Source organism: Cololabis saira, chromosome 22 (assembly GCF_033807715.1).
Source record: "Cololabis saira isolate AMF1-May2022 chromosome 22, fColSai1.1, whole genome shotgun sequence".
NCBI lineage: Eukaryota > Metazoa > Chordata > Actinopteri > Beloniformes > Belonidae > Cololabis > Cololabis saira.
In genome coordinates this window covers 17,160,950-17,184,313 of record NC_084608.1, presented here as the reverse complement: position 1 = coordinate 17,184,313, position 23,364 = coordinate 17,160,950, and the positions used below count along the sequence as shown (strand labels likewise).

General features: G+C 42.0%; 1 protein-coding gene across 1 annotated transcript in view; it reads left to right on the top strand.

Annotated features, from left to right (window-relative positions):
• The window catches only part of prex2 (phosphatidylinositol-3,4,5-trisphosphate-dependent Rac exchange factor 2), an 85,766-nt gene that overhangs the window by 42,170 nt on the left and 20,232 nt on the right, over nucleotides 1-23,364 (top strand). Inside the window, exons 18-33 of the mRNA XM_061713039.1 lie at nucleotides 1,592-1,740; nucleotides 1,832-1,917; nucleotides 4,019-4,155; nucleotides 6,029-6,146; nucleotides 6,676-6,860; nucleotides 8,020-8,181; nucleotides 11,036-11,258; nucleotides 11,339-11,546; nucleotides 14,540-14,719; nucleotides 14,831-14,925; nucleotides 15,515-15,597; nucleotides 16,348-16,438; nucleotides 19,167-19,295; nucleotides 20,126-20,167; nucleotides 22,113-22,210; nucleotides 22,305-22,451. Of these exons, the coding sequence (XP_061569023.1) occupies nucleotides 1,592-1,740; nucleotides 1,832-1,917; nucleotides 4,019-4,155; nucleotides 6,029-6,146; nucleotides 6,676-6,860; nucleotides 8,020-8,181; nucleotides 11,036-11,258; nucleotides 11,339-11,546; nucleotides 14,540-14,719; nucleotides 14,831-14,925; nucleotides 15,515-15,597; nucleotides 16,348-16,438; nucleotides 19,167-19,295; nucleotides 20,126-20,167; nucleotides 22,113-22,210; nucleotides 22,305-22,451 (2,133 nt within the window). The remainder of the gene's footprint in view (nucleotides 1-1,591; nucleotides 1,741-1,831; nucleotides 1,918-4,018; nucleotides 4,156-6,028; nucleotides 6,147-6,675; nucleotides 6,861-8,019; nucleotides 8,182-11,035; nucleotides 11,259-11,338; nucleotides 11,547-14,539; nucleotides 14,720-14,830; nucleotides 14,926-15,514; nucleotides 15,598-16,347; nucleotides 16,439-19,166; nucleotides 19,296-20,125; nucleotides 20,168-22,112; nucleotides 22,211-22,304; nucleotides 22,452-23,364) is intronic.

Sequence of the window (23,364 nt, the reverse complement as noted above, 5' to 3'; positions counted from 1 at the left end):
GTGGAGAAATTTGTGATATTAATCCAGTGCGAATGTCCCAGTTATAAAGTAAAAATATCAAATATATCTACCCAGTAGCAGCAAACACAGACGTCATGGGATTATTCTGTTGAACCATGATTCAAAAAGAATGTCTAATTTTCAATTTGTCAGTTTTCAGGAAATTATAATGATATTTACTTTATTTACTTTAATCACTTTTAAGTTATTTCAGGGATCGTTATAGTTTTGTCCTGTTTTTGAAGGGCACCAACAAAAGTGTCCACGTCCATACCAGTATTTAGAAATCTTCACACACAATGCCAGTATCTGCTGAAACCAGACCCTCCACACTTGTTTAGTGAATCTTTGGGGCTGTAAGGGATTACGGGTCATGCGCTTAAATGGATCACATTTCCCCAAAAACCTCTCTGGCCCACTTTCAACTGGTAAATAAAAACTAAGCACAGGGTGAGACTTCAGAAATACAACAACCCATACATTTAAATGCCTTGAAGAAGTGTACTGAAGTTTCTCTGTGTGTCAACTAATAATGAAGTCATAATTTAGGAACAAAGACTTTATAATGCAACACATTTGTCCACATTATTAACAATGTCTACTAGGAATGGGCGATATTTTACCGTTCACGATAAACCGTCAAAAAAATTCCCCACGGTAAGAATTTGTCATCTTGCGGTAAAAACGATAAATTCCTGTTGATGACGTTTTTGTGTAAAGCTGATTTATGGTTCTGTGTTAAATCCACGCACAACGTACGTGAAGGAAGGAAGGAAGGAAGGAAGGAAGGAAGGAAGGAAGGAAGGAAGGAAGGAAGGAAGGAAGGAGAGAGAAAGGAAGGAAGGAGAGAGAAAGGAAGGAAGAGAAAGGAAGGAAGGAGAAAGGAAGGAAGGAAGGAAGGAAGGAAGGAAGGAAGGAAGGAAGGAAGGAAGGAAGGAAGGAAGGAAGGAAGGAAGGAAGGAAGGAAGGAAGGAAAGAAGGAAGGAAGGAAGGAAGGAAGGAAGGAAGGAAGGAAGGAAGGAAGGAAGGAAGGAGAGAGAAAGGAAGGAAGGAGAGAGAAAGGAAGGAAGAGAAAGGAAGGAAGGAGAAAGGAAGGAAGGAAGGAAGGAAGGAAGGAAGGAAGGAAGGAAGGAAGGAAGGAAGGAAGGAAGGAAGGAAGGAAGGAGGAGAAAGGAAGGAGGAGAAAGGAAGGAGGAGGAAGGAAGGAAGGAAGGAAGGAAGGAAGGAAGGAGGAGAAAGAAAGGAAGGAGAAAGGAAGGAAGGAGAAAGGAAGGAGAAAGGAAGGAAGGAAGGAAGGAAGGAGAAAGGAAGGAAGGAAGGAGGAGAAAGAAGGCAGAAAGAAAGAAAAAGAAAACAGGATAAATTCCTGTTGATGACATTTTTGTGTAACAAACATGGCGGATCTGAGAGCGAGATAGATTTATAGTTAAAAAGATGGAGTTGAATTGGTATTTTTTTTAATCATTTTTATCGTTATCGGGATAAACGCCAGAAATTATCGTGATACATTTTTTAGTCCATACCGCCCATCCCTAATGTCTACCCTATTTTCCTGTTATTCTATCAAATACTCATTCTTTTCTCTCGTAAGATGGCTGGCCTGGAAGTAGGGAAAAAGTTGTTTGCCATAAATGGAGACCTGGTATTCCTCAGGCCTTTCTCTGAAGTGGAAGTTGTCCTCATGCAATGCTTCAACAGCAGGGGACCCCTCAGGGTGCTGGTCAGCACCAAGCCCAGAGAGTAAGGCACAGCGTAACTGTCACAATCATCATCAGTCTGCTTATCATGGAGATGTTGGATCATTTCCTCTCACTTCCTGTTCTCTCTCCAGGACAGTTAAGATCCCAGACTCAGCTGACGGTTTGGGTTTCCAGATCCGTGGATTCGGGCCCTCTGTGGTCCATGCTGTCGGGAGAGGTAAGACATAGCTGTCTAGCTTCATTAGTAAACGGCTTCTCATTAGCTCTAGCTCTTGTTATTGTGGCACAGCTGGCGAGCACCTGCGACGCCAGTCTTCGGGGATGTGCGTGACTCGGCTGTGGCATAACGGGGTCACAATGATTTCCATGCACCCATCCACGTTTTTCCTGAGCGGTTAATTTTCTCTGTGTGATTGAAAATCCCCCTGCATTTTTGGTTTGTGCTCAGCAGAGTCCCTCTCTCCCTCATCCCCTCCTTTTATCTAATGCAGCATGTTTAGCCGCACTGCTATCAGCACCGGCCCGAGATAGGGTCTAATCAGAAAAACAATCCATAGCTTGCTCCACTGTTCTCAGGGGAATTTAACCTTTCTTTTTTTCTTTTTGTCCTTAAGCAATCTGAGTGGGACAGAAAGGTAGAAAAATACTGCGTACATGCTTTCATGCGTACAGTGCATGTGTGTGTCAGTGTGTTGACGTGATGATGCTGTTCCCTGAGAGCTGCTGTGTGTTTCCTCAGAGTCAAAGCTTGTCTTGTAGGGGGTATTAATCCCTCAGACTGTCAGAATAGCTTCTGCCCCCTGTTGTCAGATCTCACTCGGCTATAAGAGACAGTCAAGGTGAGAAAAGGCAAAGAAAAGTTGCACAGAGGGCCAGTTTAAACCACTCAGTTTTTGTTTTACTGTGCAATGTGTAAAACTGTGCAGGGTGATCTCCAACGATAGGTAAATGGATGAACTCAGTGAACTTCTCAGAAATATTTCCAACATTCCAGGTCATACTTGTGATTTTTACCAAATTTTAGATCTCTACTTGGTTGTTAGTCAAGTTGTAAACAGTGGCTATCAACCACAACCATAGCCATGGCTTTTTCCTGGACATACTTACTGCTCAGGAGACGTGGAGAAAGTCATAATAACCATATCCTTCAATGCTGCTTGTAACAATGTACAGCATGATAAAGACTAGTTGGACAAAGGCAGCCTGATAAACGTCAGCTTGTTAACGCACATGAAGAAACCACACAAGTGTCCTGCACAGTATTTAATTATGCTGTAACCGGGGGTGTTATTGTTGAACTTTGTGTTCTATAATTAACTAGACTGGAAATGAATGATTTTAACTTTGCATCACTTGGCCAGAGGGCTAAAGAGTCTTTATTTTACAACGTGAAGTGTGCACGGAGAGCTTTTAGGGAGCTATGAAAACAAGTGGGAGGACCATTGAGTCCACAGTTCTGGTACTGCAGCTGTAAACCTTCAGGTTCTTCTATAGTCACGTTCCTCGGATGAACAGCTTCCCTCTTAGTTTACTGGAAATAGGGCTGGGCGATATGGACCAAAAGTCATATCTCGATATTTTCTAGCTGAATGGCGATACTCGATATATATCTCGATATTTTTTCTGTGCCATAATTGGGGTTTCCCCCAAAGCATTATAGCATAGCATCTCTGTTAGCTTAATTTTTTTCTGAGGCAAACCCTTAAAAAAACAATCAGTTTTAATATAAAGCCTCGTGCCAAATGTCACACAGGTACCTTTATTAACAGAGATCTGCACAATATCAAAATGTATAAAACAAATGAAATAAAAATAAACTGCATGCATATATAGAATAAAAATGCTTCTTGAATAAAATAAAACAAATATCCCTTTCCTGCATAACAATTAAATCAAAATACACTGTAGAATTAATACAATGTAGACAGTAACAGACTTGTCCACTGAGGTTGACAGTTGTGCAAATAACAAAACATTTGTGCAAATCTCAAATAAAACATTCAAGTCAATTTGTCACAAAATAAGCTATATCAAAATCAAAAAAAAAAAAAAAAAGTTGTTTTTTTTTTAAATCGATATAAACGATATTGTCTCGTACCATATCGCGTTTGAAAATATATCGATATATATTAAAATCTCGATATATCGCCCAGCCCTAACTGGAAATATAGAACAAAGATGTGATTTCCAAAAGTGAAGCAGCAATATTGAACAAGCAATCCAATGAAAAAGATCTGAAAGATGTGACGTATCCTGTTTCAGCTTGCAGCTACTGTAGGTGTTAATACATGCTAATATTTCCCCCCCCCCCCCCCCAGGCACAGTGGCAGCCGCCGCCGGTCTCCACCCGGGCCAGTGCATCATTAAGGTGAATGGCATCAACGTGAGCAAAGAGAGCCACGCCAGCGTTATCGCTCACGTCACCGCCTGCAGGAAGTACCGGAGACCAACGCAGGTGAGGCTGGAGCAGATGCACAAGGGTTAAACCCGGCTGGACATGTTTCTTTTTTCTTAATGCGTTTTCATATTCAAATTTCTTACCCAGCGGTAAAGGTGATACATCAACAGTTTATAATACGTGACATTATGATCAGGTATGTAGAGCTGAAAAACGATTAGATGGCAAAGCCTCGCAAGAATTTTTTCCCTATTAATTTTGATTGAATGTCGTTGAGTGATTAATCACTGAGTGATTATGTAATGGCTTTAAAGGGGAAGGAACATGTGAGGTTGCAGAGGTACAGAAGAGCAGGAAAAGACATGGAAACAAGAGCTGGTTATAACGACCTCCTGGCTCCCAGTTACTTTCCCTTTCTAGTGTCATTACGCAAAAATAATAATAGTTTTGGCTTCTGGAGCGCTGACCCCTGGCTCACAGTGGTGGGGTTGTTGTGGGAGACTGGGAGACGGCAGAACTAGGTGGGAAGGCATCTGGAGGTGGCTGCAGAAGGGGGGTGGGGGCTCTTTTTTTAAATCCTGGGAGTGTGGTTGACTGCAGACAAGAATAGGAGGAGATCAGACCACCTGTTGAAGGTGGGAACCGGTAAAAATAGCAACCCCAGGGTGTGTATGGTGTGAGTTAACACAGTGTGTCATTATAATGGAGCTCTGTTGGGCCTTTAAGCTTAATGATGCCTTACAGTGCTCCAGAACTACTGGAGATCTGGTTTATATCATGTGTGGACACAGAGGAACCGCCCTCTCTTTCTCATTCTCTGTTTGTATGTGTGGGGTTGTCCACCGGAAGACCGCAAACCAGTTAGCAGGCACAGCATGTCGCCCTGGCAAGAAAAAAAGGAAAGAAAAGAAAAGAAAAGTTCCTTTTTTGGATTTGGGTGTGGCAAACCGACGCAGACTGAGGCGCGGACTCACACGCGGACCTGTCAGGCGTGCTAGGATGGCTTGATGAGAGTGACGTGGGTTTACTTTTGCGGCCTCACCAACCATCATATTTCCATATGTTTGTGAAGACTTTTCGCCGTACGGTCTTACCAACCAAACTATGTGGGCAGAATCAACCAAACGCGCTCCACAACCCCCCCCAGCCTTGGCATTTTCTCACACGGACGCAGCCAACAGGCTTCTGCATGTTCAAACAACTTTCTAAGGATAAATTAGTCTTTTCAAAAGCTGACACAGTTTCCTTAAAGGAATATTCAGAGTTAAATCAAACTTGGTCTACTACTGGATGGTGATGCTGGTAAACTGTTGTTGGGGAGAAAAACTATGTGAATCACAAAGTAATAATAAGTAGTGACCCTATCCTTACTACCACTTAAGAGGAAAGACATTTTTGAGGCTCGAAATAGCAATTTATTTAAATGTCACTACTCGCCCTCTGGGCTAACACTAAACCTCTAATGCTGCAAAACACATAATCCATCTAGTCAAAGACTTAAGGTTGATTTATCTCTGGAATATTCTTTGATTAAAATGTCAGTGGAAAAGCTTTGGTCAAAACACCACCACCACGAGGATAAAGTGCAAACTTTTGTCTTTACAGTTCTGTCCTCTACAGATACTTTTAGGGGTTGGAGTCATGCACTTGATTTAACTCCACCCTTTTCTAATGCAGGATGTCCCTTTTTTGTAACAGCTTAGCCCAAATCTCACTTCAGAGGTGCAACAAAAACAGCAGTTTGTCAAACAAGGTCTACCTGATATGTGCCTGTGATGTCACAACTCCCAAAGACTGTGTGATCCCTGAGCTCTTTTGTCGGTTACTTCAAACAACCAAACATTTGTTCTCAAGTAAAAATGTGGGGGAAAAAAAACATGTGTCTCATTTAAAATTCTAACTGCAATCCTCTGTTGGGTTATTCCTGCAGCAAGATACCATTAAGTGGGTGTACAACAACAGTGAGAGCGCCCGGGAGGACAACCAGAAAACAAACCAGAAGCCCACACCCGAGCAGAATGGCGATGGCTTTGAGTGCCAAGTGGAAGGTGAGCACACACATTAGCACACAAGTGTAGGCACAGAGGTGGAAATTCAAAATATACCAATATATATCAAATACCAGAGAAAAAGTGTTTTTCCTCCTTGATCTAACAAATGGGATGCAGCTCCAAACAGACTCATCTGGACCGGTTTAGTCTGAGAGATCGTCTTTTTCCGCCTCATCAAGTGTTAATTCCTCCCCCCAACAATTTATGAATCCCAGTGTGACAGTAAAACAGGAACGCTTACTACAATTTATTGCCATATCAAGCCGTTGCTTCAGCACAGGCCTGGTTAACTCAATGATCTTGGGTGTGTCATCATTTACAGCTGGAGGAGATGGGTGAAAGCCACAAGGAGAGGGTCCTTCTCTGAGATGATGTACAGATTTTCTGTTATTTACAGAGTATGGTGATTAAAAACACTGGCAGTGCTGGAAGGCTCAGATCTCATGCATGTGTGCTCACTTGTTCATGTGCAGGTTAACATAAATAGTTGACACCTCTGTTATTGTGTGTATTTCCTCATCCGCAGAGGTTATGGATAAATTCAACACTATTGCCATCATTGACGGAAAGAAGGATCACGTGAGTCTGACAGTGGACAACGTGCATCTGGAGTACGGAGTGGTGTACGAGTACGACAGCACGGCCGGCACCAAGTGCCATGTGCTTGAGAAGATGGTTGAACCGAAGGGATTCTTCAGCCTCACTGCTAAGGTATTCAGTTCATTCACTTCTGTGTGTGTGTGTGTGTGTGTGTGTGTGTGTGTGTGTGTGTGTGTGTGTGTGTGTGTGTGTGTGTGTGTGACAAAATGGGGACTTCTCTGAGCTTTAGGATGTTTAATGCTGGTGTTTATCAGCGTGGAGCTGCACATCTGTTAATAGGAGATAACAGTGGAAACCATGACGATGCTTTTGTCTCAGAGCTGAACTTAAAAGCCGTCGTCACAAGTTACTGTTATTCTCTTTGATTAAAATTAGTGATTTAAATCAGATATGGATCAAAAAGTAAAATAACTTTCCACACCTCAAGCTCTAAACAAGACACAAATTTAGTCCCAATTTAAATGGTTTAGTTTGGTCTGTTCCTCAGTATAGAAAAAGCCACCATTCCTCTGGGTGGGCAGACCAACGTGCTTCACGCTCGGTATAACTGAACAGATTCACTGGTGTAGAAGATGTGAGGCAGTTTGCAGCATCTTTGAGCCAGATTCTGTGATGAACAGCATCCTTCTTGTTTGTAATGTATTAGCCAAGATTACAAGTTGAGGTCATGTATGACGCTGATTCAGATTTACAGCTATTATGTTGAAGAGTCATTACTGTTAAGACCACATGTTAGATTAAACCCAGTGACATACAAAACAAAAAAAAACTTGGCATACCCTCTTTCAGTGTAGACAGCTTCTCAATGCTCCAAAGTGAAAGAAATGTTAGTAATATTGTAAACATCTGCTCCAGCATACCATGTTTTCCTCTGAGATTTGTGTGATGTTGAATTTAAATGTTGGTAACACTGTCTTGTGCTTCAGCATTTTCTTTTTTTGTTGTTTTTTATCCTGCAGCTACATTTCCTCCTCTGCTTGTCTCTCATCTCATCTCATTACGAAAGCTCCTGTTTTCTTCGTATTTAATCTCCGATCTGAAAAGTCCGTCCCCATATGTGCAGCATATGTATCACAGTTTGGTTGCATCTCCACGGATTTATGAATAGCATGTGGGAATTTTAGATAAATCGGCTCATGAAAAGCTGCAGTGAAGCGTGCGCCGCGGGCAAATTTCATTTTGTTTTTCCGCAGAATGAGGGAGCCTGGCCGTTAGTTTCAGAGGCATTTGCATATCAGTTAATCTGCTCTTTCTTTATTTTATCTTTCAGATCCTTGAAGCGCTGGCACGCAATGATGACCTCCTGGTACAGATGTGTGGCAGGTTGAGCTCCAGCTGTGACGTGATCCCTGAGGAACTGCAGGTACGCTTCAGCACCATGTACGGCGAGAGGGTGGAGCACATCAATCGACGCATCACCAACTACAGGAAGGTAAGTCTTGGAAGCAGCTCTGATGAAAAAACTACAATTATTCTTCCTGCCCTGGCTGCCCTGTCTCACAACAATAAGTTGCATTTAAATGTTTTAGCACAGTTTGGATCAGTCTTGTTCACGACACATTTATTTCGTGTACATGCATTTACCGTATTTTCTGCACTATGAGGCGCACTTAGAAATTACATTTTTCTCAAAATCGGCAGTGCGCACTATAATCAGGTCCGCTTTATGTAATAATGTTGTTGTCTTTACTGACATCGAACCAATTTTATGTGGTTAATAAAATCTGTTAAAATGTTTTGGTGCGACTTTGATAGTGACGAAGCCGCTCCGCTTGATTGACTGTTCAGCTGACACATTAAAGTTGGTCCTTGGTTGAATATGGTTTGCAACATCAGACGACGTTAGATAACTAATTATGTAGTGCTGGCAAGCAACCATCATCCAACATCTAGTCAATGTTACCTCGCTGTAATTAGATGTCAAGCCAACATTAGGTTTTGAGCATAAACCCAATTTTCAAATCTATATCATAATCCAATTATAATCAAATGTTGGAATTCAACGTTGTTCCAACCTCACACTAACTTCAGGTGTCTGCTATCGCTGGCAACGATGAACCAATCAGGACGTAGTACTACGCTTATCTCCTCTACTTTTTATTTGTGTATTTGTGGAAGATGAATGATTTTAATGTGAGTGTATTTTTGTGTATTTGTTACAACTGAATAATATTAGTTATTAGTTAGAGTTATTGTGAATGGATTGAATAAAATTCGACTCCCCAGACCGTTTCGTTTCGCTTTATATAGGTTTTATCATGCGCCTTATAACCCAATGCGCCTTATGTATGAAAATAGACACATTCATTGATATTGTGCCTTATCATGCGGTGCGCCTAATGTTCCTAAATGTGCTTATATTTTCAAGTTAAAAACCAGATATGACAGAGTTCATGTTTAAATACATTGATGAATGCTTTAGAAATTCTGTGAATGTGACTAACGAAGGAAACTTATCAGGGGATTTTGCAGAATTGGCATATTTAGATTCTCCAAGATGAGCATCATATGAAATGAACAGGAACCGTGAACATTAAGTCTGTCTGTTCTGCAGTTCTACGTAGATCGGCAACAGTGAAGTGACGTTGCAGCAAGAGTATTATATTTGCATATTTTGAGCTGTGGTCCCAAATATAATTTTAAAATCTCATGTTTTATGTTGTGTTGTTGGGATTTTTTAAAAGAAAATAGTTTTTTTTTTCGTTTAGTTTTTTCTTTGATGCCTTTTTGTAAATTTGTGCAGTGTTTTGAACCTTAATAGAAACTAGTTTCACTGTCTAGCTTGGTTAATGTCAACATGTCAGGAAAACCAAGGTGAATCCCTGACCCCAGCAATCATCCAGTTCATTGAATTACAAATAGTTGTTACTCATGAGATTTTATTGACTGTAGTGAAAGCTAGTCACCAACAAGCATGTTTTATTACTTTCTTTTTCACATCTGCAAACACGTGTCTATATGGACTACGTGCAAGTGTGCGTGAGAAAGAGGGGAAGAGATCTGACCCAAAATCTGAGGGGGGCTTGGATTAATTACCACTTATAAATACCCCTGCACAGCCCCAGCTAGGACTTTAGCACAATAGAGCATTCCTCATCAGACCTCTAGAGAGAGAGAGAGGAGGTGCGGAGGGAAGGGATATGAAATGAAGAGAGGAAATATGAAAGCTGAGAAGTACAGGAAGAAAGACCAGGGGTTGATTAGAAGGAGAGATGCTGACTTGGGGCATGGAAATAATAGTCCCGAAGAACCGAGAGACAGATGTTTGGGTGATTCCTCGGCCTTCAGAGCCTATCAGATCTTTTGGAGCATCACCATACTCGGGCTTACCAAGAAAGGAATTAGCAGAGATGCTTGATTTTAGTCCCTGATTGAGAAAATATACAGTACACTATTTTATGCTTGTGTTGTCTGTTATAAATATACAAGACAGGATGCAGGATCTGCGATTGAGAGTTCAAGGAAAGTGCATGCAAAATACAATGGATTCTAGCAAACCTACCACCTCCCAGTGTATTCTGTTTTACTGAGATTTTCAATCTTTTAGCAGGTTAAGGACTTTGTTGCATCGCCGGGGTGGGTGGAGTGACATATCCTGTTCAAGCCTGACAGTTAGGCCACCTTGAAAGAGATTTGTCTTCATTTAACAGTGAAGAAATTGTTTCTTAAATTCAGTCGTTTTGCAACTGAAAACGTGTTTGATATTAAACTGGAAAAAAATAAATAAATCCACTGTTCGTCTACGGGACATCCAAAGCACAAACTTACATTCTGGAGGTTGTTGAAATTCCACAAGGGAAAAAAAATAATGATGTTATGAGCTGCTGCGTACCATTTCAGCTCAGTTTATTTCAGTCAAAATGATGAGGGGTTATGCTGGGGTCTGGACTTTTTCACATATGCGAGCAATGATCATCACACAAGTCCGCCTTGAAACTTTGATCGGGTTTAAATGTTTGAGATGCCACATAAAAAAGAGGAATGTTAAAACTGTATATTAAGGGATGGTATTTTTTTCCTTCTCTGGCCGGCTGTTTTCCTGTAAAAGAAAGTGGCACAATTTTTGAACAGATATTTTGCACTTGGACCCCTTAAATTTACAGTGTGTCTGATGTATATTCAGCTACTGCGTGTTAAGTTTTTTTCGTTTTGTTTTTCATTTTCCTAATCCCTTACTTTGAAATGTATTGCATATACATTCATCCTCCAGCCACTAGGTACATTGAACGGTCGTGCTCCCTGCTGTAATTCCTAATCACCGGCGTGTCTTGTCTTCTTTGTCTAAGTTTTCTCGGGTACTCAAGAACAGAGCGTGGCCGACCTTCAAGCAGGCCAAGGCCAAGGTGTCTCCCCTCCACAGCAGCGACTTCTGCCCCACAAACTGCCACATCAACGTGATGGAAGTGTCCTACCCCAAGACCACGACCTCCCTGGGCAGCGCCTTCGGCGTGCAGCTGGACAAGAGGAAGAACGTTGTAGAGAAAGGCGGGTGCAGCGGTGCACAGCAGGGTGAGTACGCAGGAAGATTTACTTCTTCACGCACCGTCAGAGCTCCATATTCTTAGTGATGTCATTGGTCTTGTGTTCAGGCAAGCTGAACCCGATGGTGAATGTTCAGCACACCATCACAACTATGGCGGCGCCATCTGGTCACAGCCTGGGCCGGACGGAGGGTCACGGACTTCGTTTCCTGCTCAGAGAAGAAGACCTGCTCACCTTGGATGCTTATCAGAAACTTCTGTACAAGCTCAGTGCTGTTGTCAAGGAGATGGAGACGCATGGAGGACATATTCATGAGTGAGTGGTAATATGTGCACGCCACATGCATACACCTACTGTCTGTAAAGTAACTATGCAAACAGTCACACATTTATTCACATTTACATATGCCCTGAATAAAAAAGATCACAACAGAATCTAATTAGAATTTTTTCAATGATGTATCCATTTTAAACACTTGAGATCATTTTTTTGTTTATAAATGGAGAAAAAAAATCAATTTGCAATGTTGAAAGCAGCTTCATATAACAAGCTGTAACCTCAGCAGCCTGTGAGGTCACAGCGCTCCATCTGGTACTTGTTGGGCATACATTCTGGTCATTACTCCAACACCTGTGCGTGCATGCTTTGCATGTGAGATAGACAGTATTCCCACATCCACATACAAATTGTGCTCAGGAATTGTTTTTCACACTTTATGTGGGTTCAGTATGTCCAACTATGCGTTGACTTGCTGTTTACCGCTGGGCCATGCTGCATTGATTGTTTTTTTATGTTTGTGTGTTTGTTTGGTTTGGCGTGCATGCACACTTCATTGTTTTTTTTTAATGTTTGCGTGTTTGTTTGGCGTGCATGCACACTTCATTGTTTTGAGAAAGTGCAGGCAACAGAAAACAAATGGAAAATTCAGCTCCAGTCCTGCCACCACGTCCAAAAGCAGAAAATGAGATTTGGCTAAATGAGGGTGTGACGTTAATCCAGATGCCCTCTGGAGAAGCCATACACCTTCAATGGACCGCTGATAATAAATGCCTGTAAAGCACCAAGAAGGATGCTTGTTGGGAATCATTTGTGGATAGCTCACTGATTAAAATGTCAGTTTAGAGAGTGGCATTAAAAAGTTGTTGGATGGACTTGAGCTGTCACTTCACCGCGGCAATAATGAGATCAGTCAACAGTGAGGCTGGTAATGACTGAGCATGGACACATTTTGTCATGCTTCTGTCTCTGCCAATTAGCTCACTGGCATCCTTGTATTGTCCGTGACACATCTAGTGAGGCGATAATGACCTTTACCATGCCATGCATGTCCAAAGATGCAGACTATTCACACTTCAAGAGCTTGTTAAGGGTGAGCCGTGAGGGTGGGCATGGGGGTCTCGCAGCACAGGAACTAATCAGCTTGTTAGTCGCCGGCTGGATGCATTGATCTGAACTCTGTGGGAGTGTTGAGCCTTTCTTTGCTCTACATTAGATTAGTTTGCATACTAGCCTGTTCGCTGGGTGGCCGAGCTTCATTACCACTGCTGCTGCTGCACGAACCCTGCACCCCCTCCTCCTCCGTCTCCGGTTTGTGTCGCAAGCTCTGATGTTCTTGTTTTAGTATCTCCACAGCCAGCTGCATACATAGACACAGAAATGATTCCTTCTAAGCCTCCCTTCCTTTCTCTGTTTAGGGTGGGATCGGCTCTGACAGCTCATATTTCAATGATATAATAATAAATAAAGCTATTTAGCGTGTTATGTAAAACACAACCCTCTTCCTAAGTTCTCAAAGTCAAGAGAGGAAGTCTGCAGACATTCAAGACGGATTAGACATAGTCTTCTAATATTTTAGGAAGGGGGGAAAAAAAACGGAGGTAACTTGACATTATATAATTTCTTGGCTGATCTTTGAGGAATCCATTTTGAGGCAGTGACCTGGGAACCTTTGTCTGCGGGCCGGAGAAAAGGGGTCACATCTGCGGCATGACATAACTGCTGACGCGCTTCATATCGGGGGCCTCCTCCCTTTCCTGGATCAAATTCCTAACTTTCCCACTTTACTCTTCCATTTATATGTCTTTTCCTTATTAGCTGCAACATCTGAATCACAGGCACTGGCAGCAGTTTGAAGCTTTAGGATGCTCAGAGCTCATTTACATTTAATATGGATTGAAGTTTTATGCAAATGCTTTAATACCATTAATTTGCCTTATGTGGAGCTTTGCAAAGCAGATGCACTTTTAGATGCAATCAAGGCGACTGAAGTCTAATGATTCATTGTAATGTGTTTAAAGTGGGTTAAAGAGCTTCCCGTGAGAGATTAAAAGATTTCTGATTTGTTGCAATCAGCTGTGTTGTCGTTTGGCCTCCTCTCGTTCTCTTGTTTTTGTTTTTTTCATGTCTTTCTCTCTCTTTAGACTTCCAGTGAACCAGTGTTATCCTGCGGTACCCTCTCTAATAGTTCCAACCCCAAAGGGTCCAATCTGGGCTAAGTTCTTTATTGACCGGCAGCCAATCGCTGAGCCAGGAGAGCTTCTCCATGGCGATGGAATGCCACTCTGCTTTGGAGGGGGTATTGTAGTTTGCTCCTGGAGTGAACCGTAATGAGGGCGTCTTTGCAGCCCTGTCAGGCTGCAGATGCTCAGATAAGGGGGTCAGTTGAGAGAAAGACACCGAGAGAGTTTAGGAGACGTAAAACTGACCGGCACGAGGACGGCATCCACTCTGTCCCCACTTTGAAATGTCTTGAAGGCCAACGGATGGCATGATGTAATGGAAAATGTAAGCAGCCTCAAATTAAAATGAGTCTGAAATATAAATAGACATTGCGTGTTAGAGTGAGTGCGTGGGGGAAAGATCAAAAAAAGTCCCAGCCTAGCATTTATTGGGATATGGCTTTAAACACCACCATGTGTTGCTGCAACTGTGAAAATATCCTGTCCACCCTCTTCCTGCTCCTCTGTTAGCCATCTAACTGAGCACGAGCCAATGCTAATCTATCTATTCAGTGCTGCAGCATGTTGACACAGCTGTACCTTACTACCCGCCTCAACCTTTACATACGATGCCGACCCCTGGCTATCTGAAGCTGCTGTGCGGAAGCCAAACACAAACAGGCTGGGGTTTCGTTTGGCTCGCTCAGTGAGCCGTTGGAGCCCAGAACATTTGCTTGGGCTCAAGTGCATACTGTACATACTGTATGTATGAGTGCAGCGACACATGTAAGACGAGCTGTTTTCAATCACGCCGGTTTGGGTTTCTTAATTTATTTTCCCATTTCCTTCCTTCCTTTGTGTCACCATTAGCCTTCTATCGTCCATCACCTATCCTCCTGCGTCAGAGGTGAGGACCCCGGAGAGCTACATTTCTGCAGAGAGTGAAGGGGAGAGAGGTGAGAGGAACGGCAAGAAGGTGTGCTTTAACGTGGCGGGAGACGAACAGGAGGACTCTGGACATGACACAATCAGCAACAGAGACTCATACAGGTAGCTGCAGATGATGCTGTCAGAGGGTTCTTCAAATATATAAAGAAATATCACAATATACAGTACCACATTTACGTGCATCATCTGGGCTGTGTTCTTGTGTTTCATCAGCGACTGCAACAGCAACAGAAACTCCATCGCCTCCTTCAGCAGCATCTGCAGCAGTCACTGCAGCTCCTACGTTCACAGCGACGAGATGGACTCAGGTGCACAAGTGCAACACGGTTCACACAACCTCCTCTCATAGCTCCATAGTAAACACACAAGCAGAAATCTGAGTTGCATCCGACCGGATCACCTGAGGCCTGTCTTTAACAGTAAAATCCTTTTAAAGTGTTTTTTTTTGGTAGGCCTTACTTACACTTTAACTCTGCTCACATTTTCAATAAAGGTCTTCCTCTTTTACAGCCTTGTTTTGACCCTTTTTTAGTAAAAGATGTGAATACCTTCTCCACCACTGTGCAAAACCCCAGTGAAACAATGCAGCAAATTACCCCCGTAAGCAACAGCTTGTGATCAGAGTTAATGATGTGATTAAAACTCAAGTAGGTGAGAATAAAAAAGGCTTTAGTTTAATCTGATTGGACGTGATTGGCCCTTGTCAACAAATACGAGCTGGATTTGCCGTTGGCACGTCAAAGTACAGTTTTTTTTTTCCCTCCTGAGTGTAAGATGTTGCTGTGACACGAACCGCTGCGGATCCACAGTGAATCTCTATACAACATCATGCATGATGCACATTTCTTACTACGGTGAAGGAACTGCTGCTTATGAGCTGTTCTGGTCCCTCTGCAGGAGATGAGATGCCCTCCAGTGTGTGGCTGTCTCACGAGAAGCAGAAGAAACTCCACAGTTTTCTGGAGCATCTGTTCAGTCAGGTAAGTCAGATAAACATTGTTGTCAATAAACGTTATTGGGCGCCAAAATGTTTGCCGCATTTGCTCCAGTATTCCTTTTAATCTGTTTTGTCTCAGAGAAAATTTATTGCAGCCCTGAGGATGGCGTTTAAATTTGCTGTTGTCTGTTTCTGGTCAGAATGAAGGTCTGGTTTCCTGAAGCATTCCTCCTCCGAATGTAAGATGAACCAGGCCAGTTCAAGCTGTGAATGCTGTTTTTTTTTTTTTTACGAGTTTAGTTTTTTCTTCTTTTAAAGGTCAAGTATTTATTGAAACGTGTGCGTGTGCTGAGCAGGATTACTTTTTGACCTAATGCTCACAAAGGACAAATTTTGACAGTGTAAAGCTTTCTAAAACCTTTAGAGCGAAGGGTTGACCGTGTTTGATTACATGTGCGTATATATGGAGGCATCATCCACCAAGAGCTTTGTGAGTGGAATAGCAGAAAAAGCCACAGTTTGCTGTGTCTGCTCTTTTTTCCCTCTTTTTTTGCATCGCTTCCTGATGTTTTGTTTTATTGTAAACCAGCTTCCTCGGCTTTGTTTACACACTCCACAGCAAATTGTGCTCGCTGGGGCTCTGTTGGACCGCATGTGTGCGTGCATTACAGAAAGAGAAAGAAAAGCAGGTGTCGGTTTAGCGTGGGCAGCAGTTTTTGCTTCCCTGCAAATACTTTCAATCCTTGCCCTGTGGGAAACTGTGCACCAGCTTGACCCATATGCTTTTCTTCAGGTGGACTCCATCACCAGCATGCTGAGAGGACCAATGGTGGCTCGTGCTTTCGAGCAGACCAAGTGCTTCACACCTGGAAGAGGATTACAAGGTAAGACCTCTCCTCTTGGCTCATTTTGACACTTCATTATTAGGAAAAATTTGATGTTAATGTGCACCTCCATTTGAAACTCTCAATTTCCTAACAAAATATAGCATTTTTCTCAGTATCTACATTTCTTGGGAGAGTTACTGTGGATGTGGGCCCGAGAGGAGAAGGATGACTTGAAAGAGTCCCAAGGTCAACACTAACATGAAACAGATCAGCCCACATCAGGGCTGCGACTTCCTGTTGCATAATGTGTGTGTTCACAGATGTGGTTGTAGAAATGTGAGGGGGAGGAAGTCTTGTAGCTGGATCCCAGAAAACCAAACTAGAAAAGATTACAGAACTTAGGAAGAATTCCCAAGCATTCACTCTCTTCCTCTCCTGCTCCTCTGTTTTCTGTCACTTCTTGCACGTCTCAAAACGGCACAACTTTATTGAGTATTGCAGCGGCTGGAAATAAGATGTGACCATGTGAAAGCTCTTGTGCTCATATGGTATCTGATTATTACATTTTTTTCTGTTTATGTTCCACCTGACCTCATCTTGGCCTTGGTGTTTAATGTTGATGTCTATTGTTAGGTTTTATCTCTCACATGAAAATGCAGGAAATGCAGCTGGGAAGGCCAAATCTATCCCTATCAGCCCCTGTTACAAATACAAACCGGCTTACTGCGCCCTTTCATCAACTTTTTTCCGTTGACTCGACTCATTTCTTAGATAAACTACACAAGCATTCTCCTCAGACTAAACTCACTCTTCGTGCCCTTCAATGCGACTGTAACGCATTCGAATGTGTGCTTGAAGCAAAATGGCATACTATGCAGTTCATCTGTATGTTTTGATAACTGAAGCCTCCAAACACCCCGACCCATTTGGCACGCAGAGTCCGCTCTCATCTCCAGCTGTCCTCAAGTAAATGAAGATAGGCTCGGACTGAAAATAGCTCTGCTTGAGCGTATGGGGTTGTCTGCTATGTATGTGTGTGTGTGTGTGTGTGTGTGTGTGTGTGTGTGTGTGTGTGTGTGTGTGTGTGTGTATAAACATAAATGCCTTGAGGAGGCACGTAAGGCCTCAATCAAAGCTGATCCTACTCAACTTCAGTAATGTGTGTGGTTGATGATGGAGCGAATGGGATTATCTAACAGGCAGAGCATTCCTGCATCTGATCTCCCAAGTCATTTCTGCTGCTCAGAAAGGGCTTACATCAGATTGAAAGGCTCTTCCACTCATGTGTTAATGCTGGTAAAACAAGGCGGTGCAAAGATTTGATCGCAGGTGGCCTACAGGTGATTCTTTGCCAATAAATAGGGGAAAATATCTGGGGTTGAGTATCACTTTTCATTCCTTTTACTCACAGATGGTTTCAGAGAGGCGGGCATGGAGAGTAAAACCCAGATGTTAGGTAGATAGCAGAAAAAATCTCTTAAATCACTTATGTATAGTTTGCATCATACATCTTAAATGGCACACAAACTTGTTTCATTCACTGTCCTGCCAGTGTGATAATGATGTGGATCTACAGTTTGTGGCACATTTTATTCGATCCAGTGATCAGCCGTAGATTATTCGGCACTTGGAACAGTGTCCTGATTGTTATGATCTTCTTCAGGATCAAGGTACCACTGAATACATTGGATTATTCCAAGCTTAAAGTGTTCATCCGTATTATGTACCACCGGATTTCTTTTGAAATCAGTCCTCACATTTATTGTGCAAAAACCATCACAACTAATCAGTAATGACTAAAAAGCCTCAACATAGGAGTTGAGCAATGCTTTGTTTTTCAAATGTAAACTATTTAAATGTGTTCATTGTAATCTTTCATGTTTAAGTTAAATGTCGGACTGCACAGTGATGAAATTCTCCATTTAGATTTATGCACAGTTTATCTTAAAGAGCTCATATTATGCTTTCCCTGACTCTCAGGGGTTAAAATTGTCTTAAACCATCACATACTGGGTGTTTAGGCTGTCTAGCTGTCATTGTTAGAGGAACATGATTGAGTTTAGCAATAGATACAAGAAACCATGAGCTTTGATATATTTTTGTTGTAGTTTGTTTTCCTCCCAAAATGAGCATGTGTAGATGGGACCCGGGCCACGCCCCTGCCCACCTTAGATGCAACTCAGTTCAAATATAAACATCGTCCAGTTGTTGCTACGGCTTGGGAGTGGCAGTAAATAAGAGAGTAACCAATAAAAGCAGAGTGAGTGAGGTGCTGGGGAGGAGGAGAACAAACGGGGTGCCCACTGCAGCCCGCAGTTTTTGAGCCATGATAAAAATAAATCAATTCTATTGTGGTGCTTGATCATTATGAATAGGGACCAAAAGTTGAATAATATGGGACATTTTAACAGCTATTCACACTTTCCAAAAATAATAATACATTTAAATAGCTAACAGTGTATTCATAAATATTCTTTCACAAACCACAAATATTGATACACAAATCATCCAAAAACACGCAAGTTCCTATCTGCTATTACACATACCAAACTTAATGTGTGAGGTCAGCATCTCTTTGTGAGACGGGGCGTCCACCTCCGAAGGTCAAGCTCCTGCTGACTTGTTATTTTAAGAGCTTTCTTCACTTATCGTCAGTGGTAAGAAGTTGAATAAGTCAAATTTAGCTTCTTTCCAAGCAAAAATAGCCTTGCACTTGATACGCATATGAAAATACATGTCATATTAACCTGTCCTAACTATCTACACATACATGTGTGTCTCTCAGAGTTTCAGCAGGAGTTGGAGCCCAAGGTAAACTGCACCAAAAAGTTGCGGCTCCATGTCAAACAAGATCCATGGAACCTTCCCAGCAGCGTTCAGGCGCTCACGCAAACTATTTCTAAATATGTCGAAGGTCAGTATGTAGCTGAGCTCCTCCAAACATGATGAAAACACACAGAGGCTTTGCAAATGCACATTGTTCAAACATCATCTCTTGCTCACAGTCAGTATGTGCATAAAACTGGCTTAGGTGCAGTCCAACATATTTATTAGGTTCAGGGTTATAGGCTTTTTAATTCATCTAGGTACAAGCAGTCCCACAAACTGCTCTACTGTTTATTTTTTCCAACTGTAAACCCAAAGCTGTCCTGGGATTCATAAAGTGGAGCCGCAGAGTTGGAGCTGAAAGCTCGCTGAGAATCAAAGAGCTGCGTTCTCTGTGCTTCCTTTTCTGTTTTGTTGAGTGAGACGTTTTTTTTATTGCCGACAGAAGTGTGTGTTTGTCGGCATAGTGACTGAATACACAAAAGCACACAAATGCGCCGCCAAACGCACGGATACAAACATCTGAAACCAAAAACCAGCTGCATGACAGTCCTGGGAAAGGTGAGCTCGTGGTCACAGTTAAGAAAATACAAATAAGCAGAGTTATTACTAATGACATGCTTAACCCGAGGACGCCTTTCTTTTCTACCTTTCCTCAGGATGGCTTTTTTTTTTTTAATTCAGTGTGGCTGCCTGCTTTGTAACCCAGAGCATGATAGCAGTATAAACAAATGCCGATTCATGTTGTTATCTAGGCCTCTGGCTGGTTTTTATAGTAAGATAAACAGCCGTGGAGCTGGAATAAAGTTATACAGCATGACTTTCAGGGGTTTAGTTTCATCATAAATCATGCCGTGGTAGATGAGAACATAATGCTGCTCAGTGACTTACTGGATTGCTTTCATTTGTTCTTTTCAGAGGTGAAGACACGGCTGCTCTTGGTCTTACTGCAGTACACAGGTTTGTCCGACCGTCTCCGAGACAGAAAAAGCAAGAATTTCAGCAGCTCATGAAATTTAAAACTTACTGATTTGTTTGCACAGAAGGAACAAATACAATAAAGTATAACCCCTCGGGGGTAAAGCTTATACTGGCGACCCTAACTGTTCATTTTATTCAAATAAATGAGAAAATAAATGGTTCAAAAGTTAAGTAAATAAGGCTGAAACAGGGAAAAATAAATGAAATTAATAAACGTTAAACTAACAAACAAGCCATCAAAGAGAAGTGTTTTTACAAAAATGTGAGATTTATACTTTTTTCTAACGGTACAAAGCACAAGCTCAGGTTTTTATCACAGGAATATCCCAGTATGTATTAAATTCAAAGGCACGGGTGTAAATGCATGAAAAATAAATGGCATTAAACAACGTTAGTCCAATTAAAACAGCTAAAACTGCTCTGAATCCTACAGCTGCTGCAGGAGGTGTAGAAATTAGAATACGAAGTTGATCAGCAAGGTAAAGAGAAAAATCGTGCTTCTGCTAGATCAATACATCTTTGCTTTAATTGGGTATTTGGCCCTCTGTTTGTTGTTGAGTGAAACATTTTTATTTGTTTTTTGTTGCCAGCAGGAGTCTCAACACTTTTCCTTTTCACAAATGTCACGTTGTCATTAGGCCACCGGCCCGCACTGGGATTGCTGGGAAAATGTCTCTACCACCTTTTGAAATGGCTGAGTTGGCGTTGTTTCTTATAAACTAATATCGTGTCAGGAAAGTGGTGTCGTCTGTGGAGCCTGTTACCCTTCTGGAAGGTCGCCGAATTGTACGGGTGTACCAGAGCGTCCCTGAGAGGAGCGCTGGACCCCGTTTCCCCGTTGCCCCTGCCACTCATCGTGCCAAATTAGGAGAATCGTGGCAGGGATGGTGCTCGGAAAGCTATGCCGAATCAATATGTGGAACACAATGATCTGCTGTCACAACCCCTGTAAGGGAAAAAAGCTAAAAGAATTTGTTTTGAAATGTAAAGGCAGGTTAACGTCTACAGTTGGGTTGTTTTATTACATTAGCTTCTCTTGCTTCTCTTCCAATAGGACAGGGATTGGAAGTTATCAAGGGAATAACGGACATGCACTGGTGCCTGTAGATGTGATATTAGCATCGTTTGCGTCACAGCCGTAACTGTAATTGTCTGCAGTGTTTTTGTAACACTGACTCAGTGGTGGTTTAAGCAGAGATCGCTAGCTGTGCCACCCTGCAAATAATATGAACGATAATATGAGCCGCTATTGGTCCCACAGTAGATTGTCTAAAATCTCGATTCAAGGCTGATATAATCTTTATTTGAACCCAGATAAAAGACAAAGCATTTCATAGTGTGTTGCAGGCTGACTGCATTGTATCCTGCTGTAATAAAAACATTTTATATTGTAGCAATAAGCCAAAGAAATACAAATCGTAAAAAATCAAAACCTCCATACCAGCAATAATGAGTTCTATACATAACAATTGATTTAACTCTGTGTAATGGCTTCAGCAACAGAGAAGACATTATTAAACAGATACGCTGATGAAGTTCTTTTTTTCCTTTTCCTTTTAAGACCTCCGTGAACTACGAAATACCAGCTCAGTTAACTTCCTCAGACAGCTTGCTTTGTTCCTCGTGGCACATTATTCATCCCTGAGGGTTCCTGAAGTCATCTTTTAAGCAGATTACAGATCTTTTTGAAAGGGCCTATTTTTTTCTCATGACATGTTCTCATTTGTTTTTCTGATACTTTATTCAATACCCAAAGAAAAACTGCAAAACCTTACTAAAACAGTCTTATCATTTATCACCTCTGTTTTTAAACTTTGCTGTCAGTTTTAGTTTTCCTGTATCTTCCCGATTGCATCACTGTTCTTTTCCCTTGATGACAGTTTTCATCACAACCTCACGTTAAATGTTTTCTTCCCCCGACTAGACTCGGAGATCCAGTTACGTCGGGACATGGTTTTCTGTCAGTCTCTGGTTGCAGCGGTGTGTGCGTTCTCCGAGCACCTGCTGGCCGTCCTCAACCAGGTAACCTGCACACGTAGCCTGGCTTGTCTTGGAATATCCAGTTAAGAAAGGATGCATCTCTTTAGCGTGATGTTTTTTTCATGTCCATGATCAGTTCCACAACATAGGAAGTGAACTTGACCAGGACTTTCCGGACCCTCACGAGCTTCAAGAAGCCCAGGAAGCCAGCCGTCGTTGGCTGGAGCAGATCGCCAGTGCCGGCCTTCTGCTCCACTTCCAGTCCCTGCTCTCCCCCAATTTGGTGAGTAGCGGCTCAGCCATGAGTTCTTTTGTGTCAACAACAAAGCTCTTACTGTGCAGGGTATCTGCGACATTATTATCCATACTTAAAATCTGCAATACACAGATAATTTAACATTAAATGACAGTCAATTTATACAAATCCTCCCTCTGCACCATTCTGGTGAGACGAGAGCAAATTGTGATATGATACACATCTCTGAATTGTGAAGCTTGAAGGTAATACACATCTGCAACATCAAGCAGTCATTTTGCTCTGTGAGTAACACTAAAGAGCAAGATGGAGACTGCCATTTATGTGTTTTGGATTTCAAGCAGTCACAATCATCTGTCAAAAGGCCACAGCAGCCTATGTGGTGGATACCAAAACAGAATGTGCTGAGTTTCATACACAGGCTGCCCACAGTGACCGAGAGAGGAAGGAGTCTAAATCACTGAGGTGCATAGCTGATTTGCAGAGCCAGAGCCCACAAAAGACTCCCCTCTGTTGTCAAGTAGCAGAAGCGGCTTCATCCTCTGCGAAGCCGCCGTTAAAGCTGGAACGGCTTTCGTCTGGGATTCTTGTAAAAAGGTCTCAAAGACACAAAAGCTCTGGATTTCATTTCTAAATTCATATTAAATCTTTTTCTTTTGTCCCACAATTGAAATGCCATGTATGTTATGTTAGAAATCCTTTCTAAATATAAATCTTTGAACTTGAATACAGATTAATAAGGGTGAAAAAGATCAACACATCACTCACTGGATCAGGTCAAACTTGATAGAGATCAGTGTATGAACGCTGATGTACATCTAACACTTGTATGACTCCGGAGTTTATATGCATTTAAATTAGTAACATTCAGGTCATTTTACATCATTGTAAAACTTGATGTTTACATCTTATCAGCTTGCTGATACTTAGTATTCGGAAA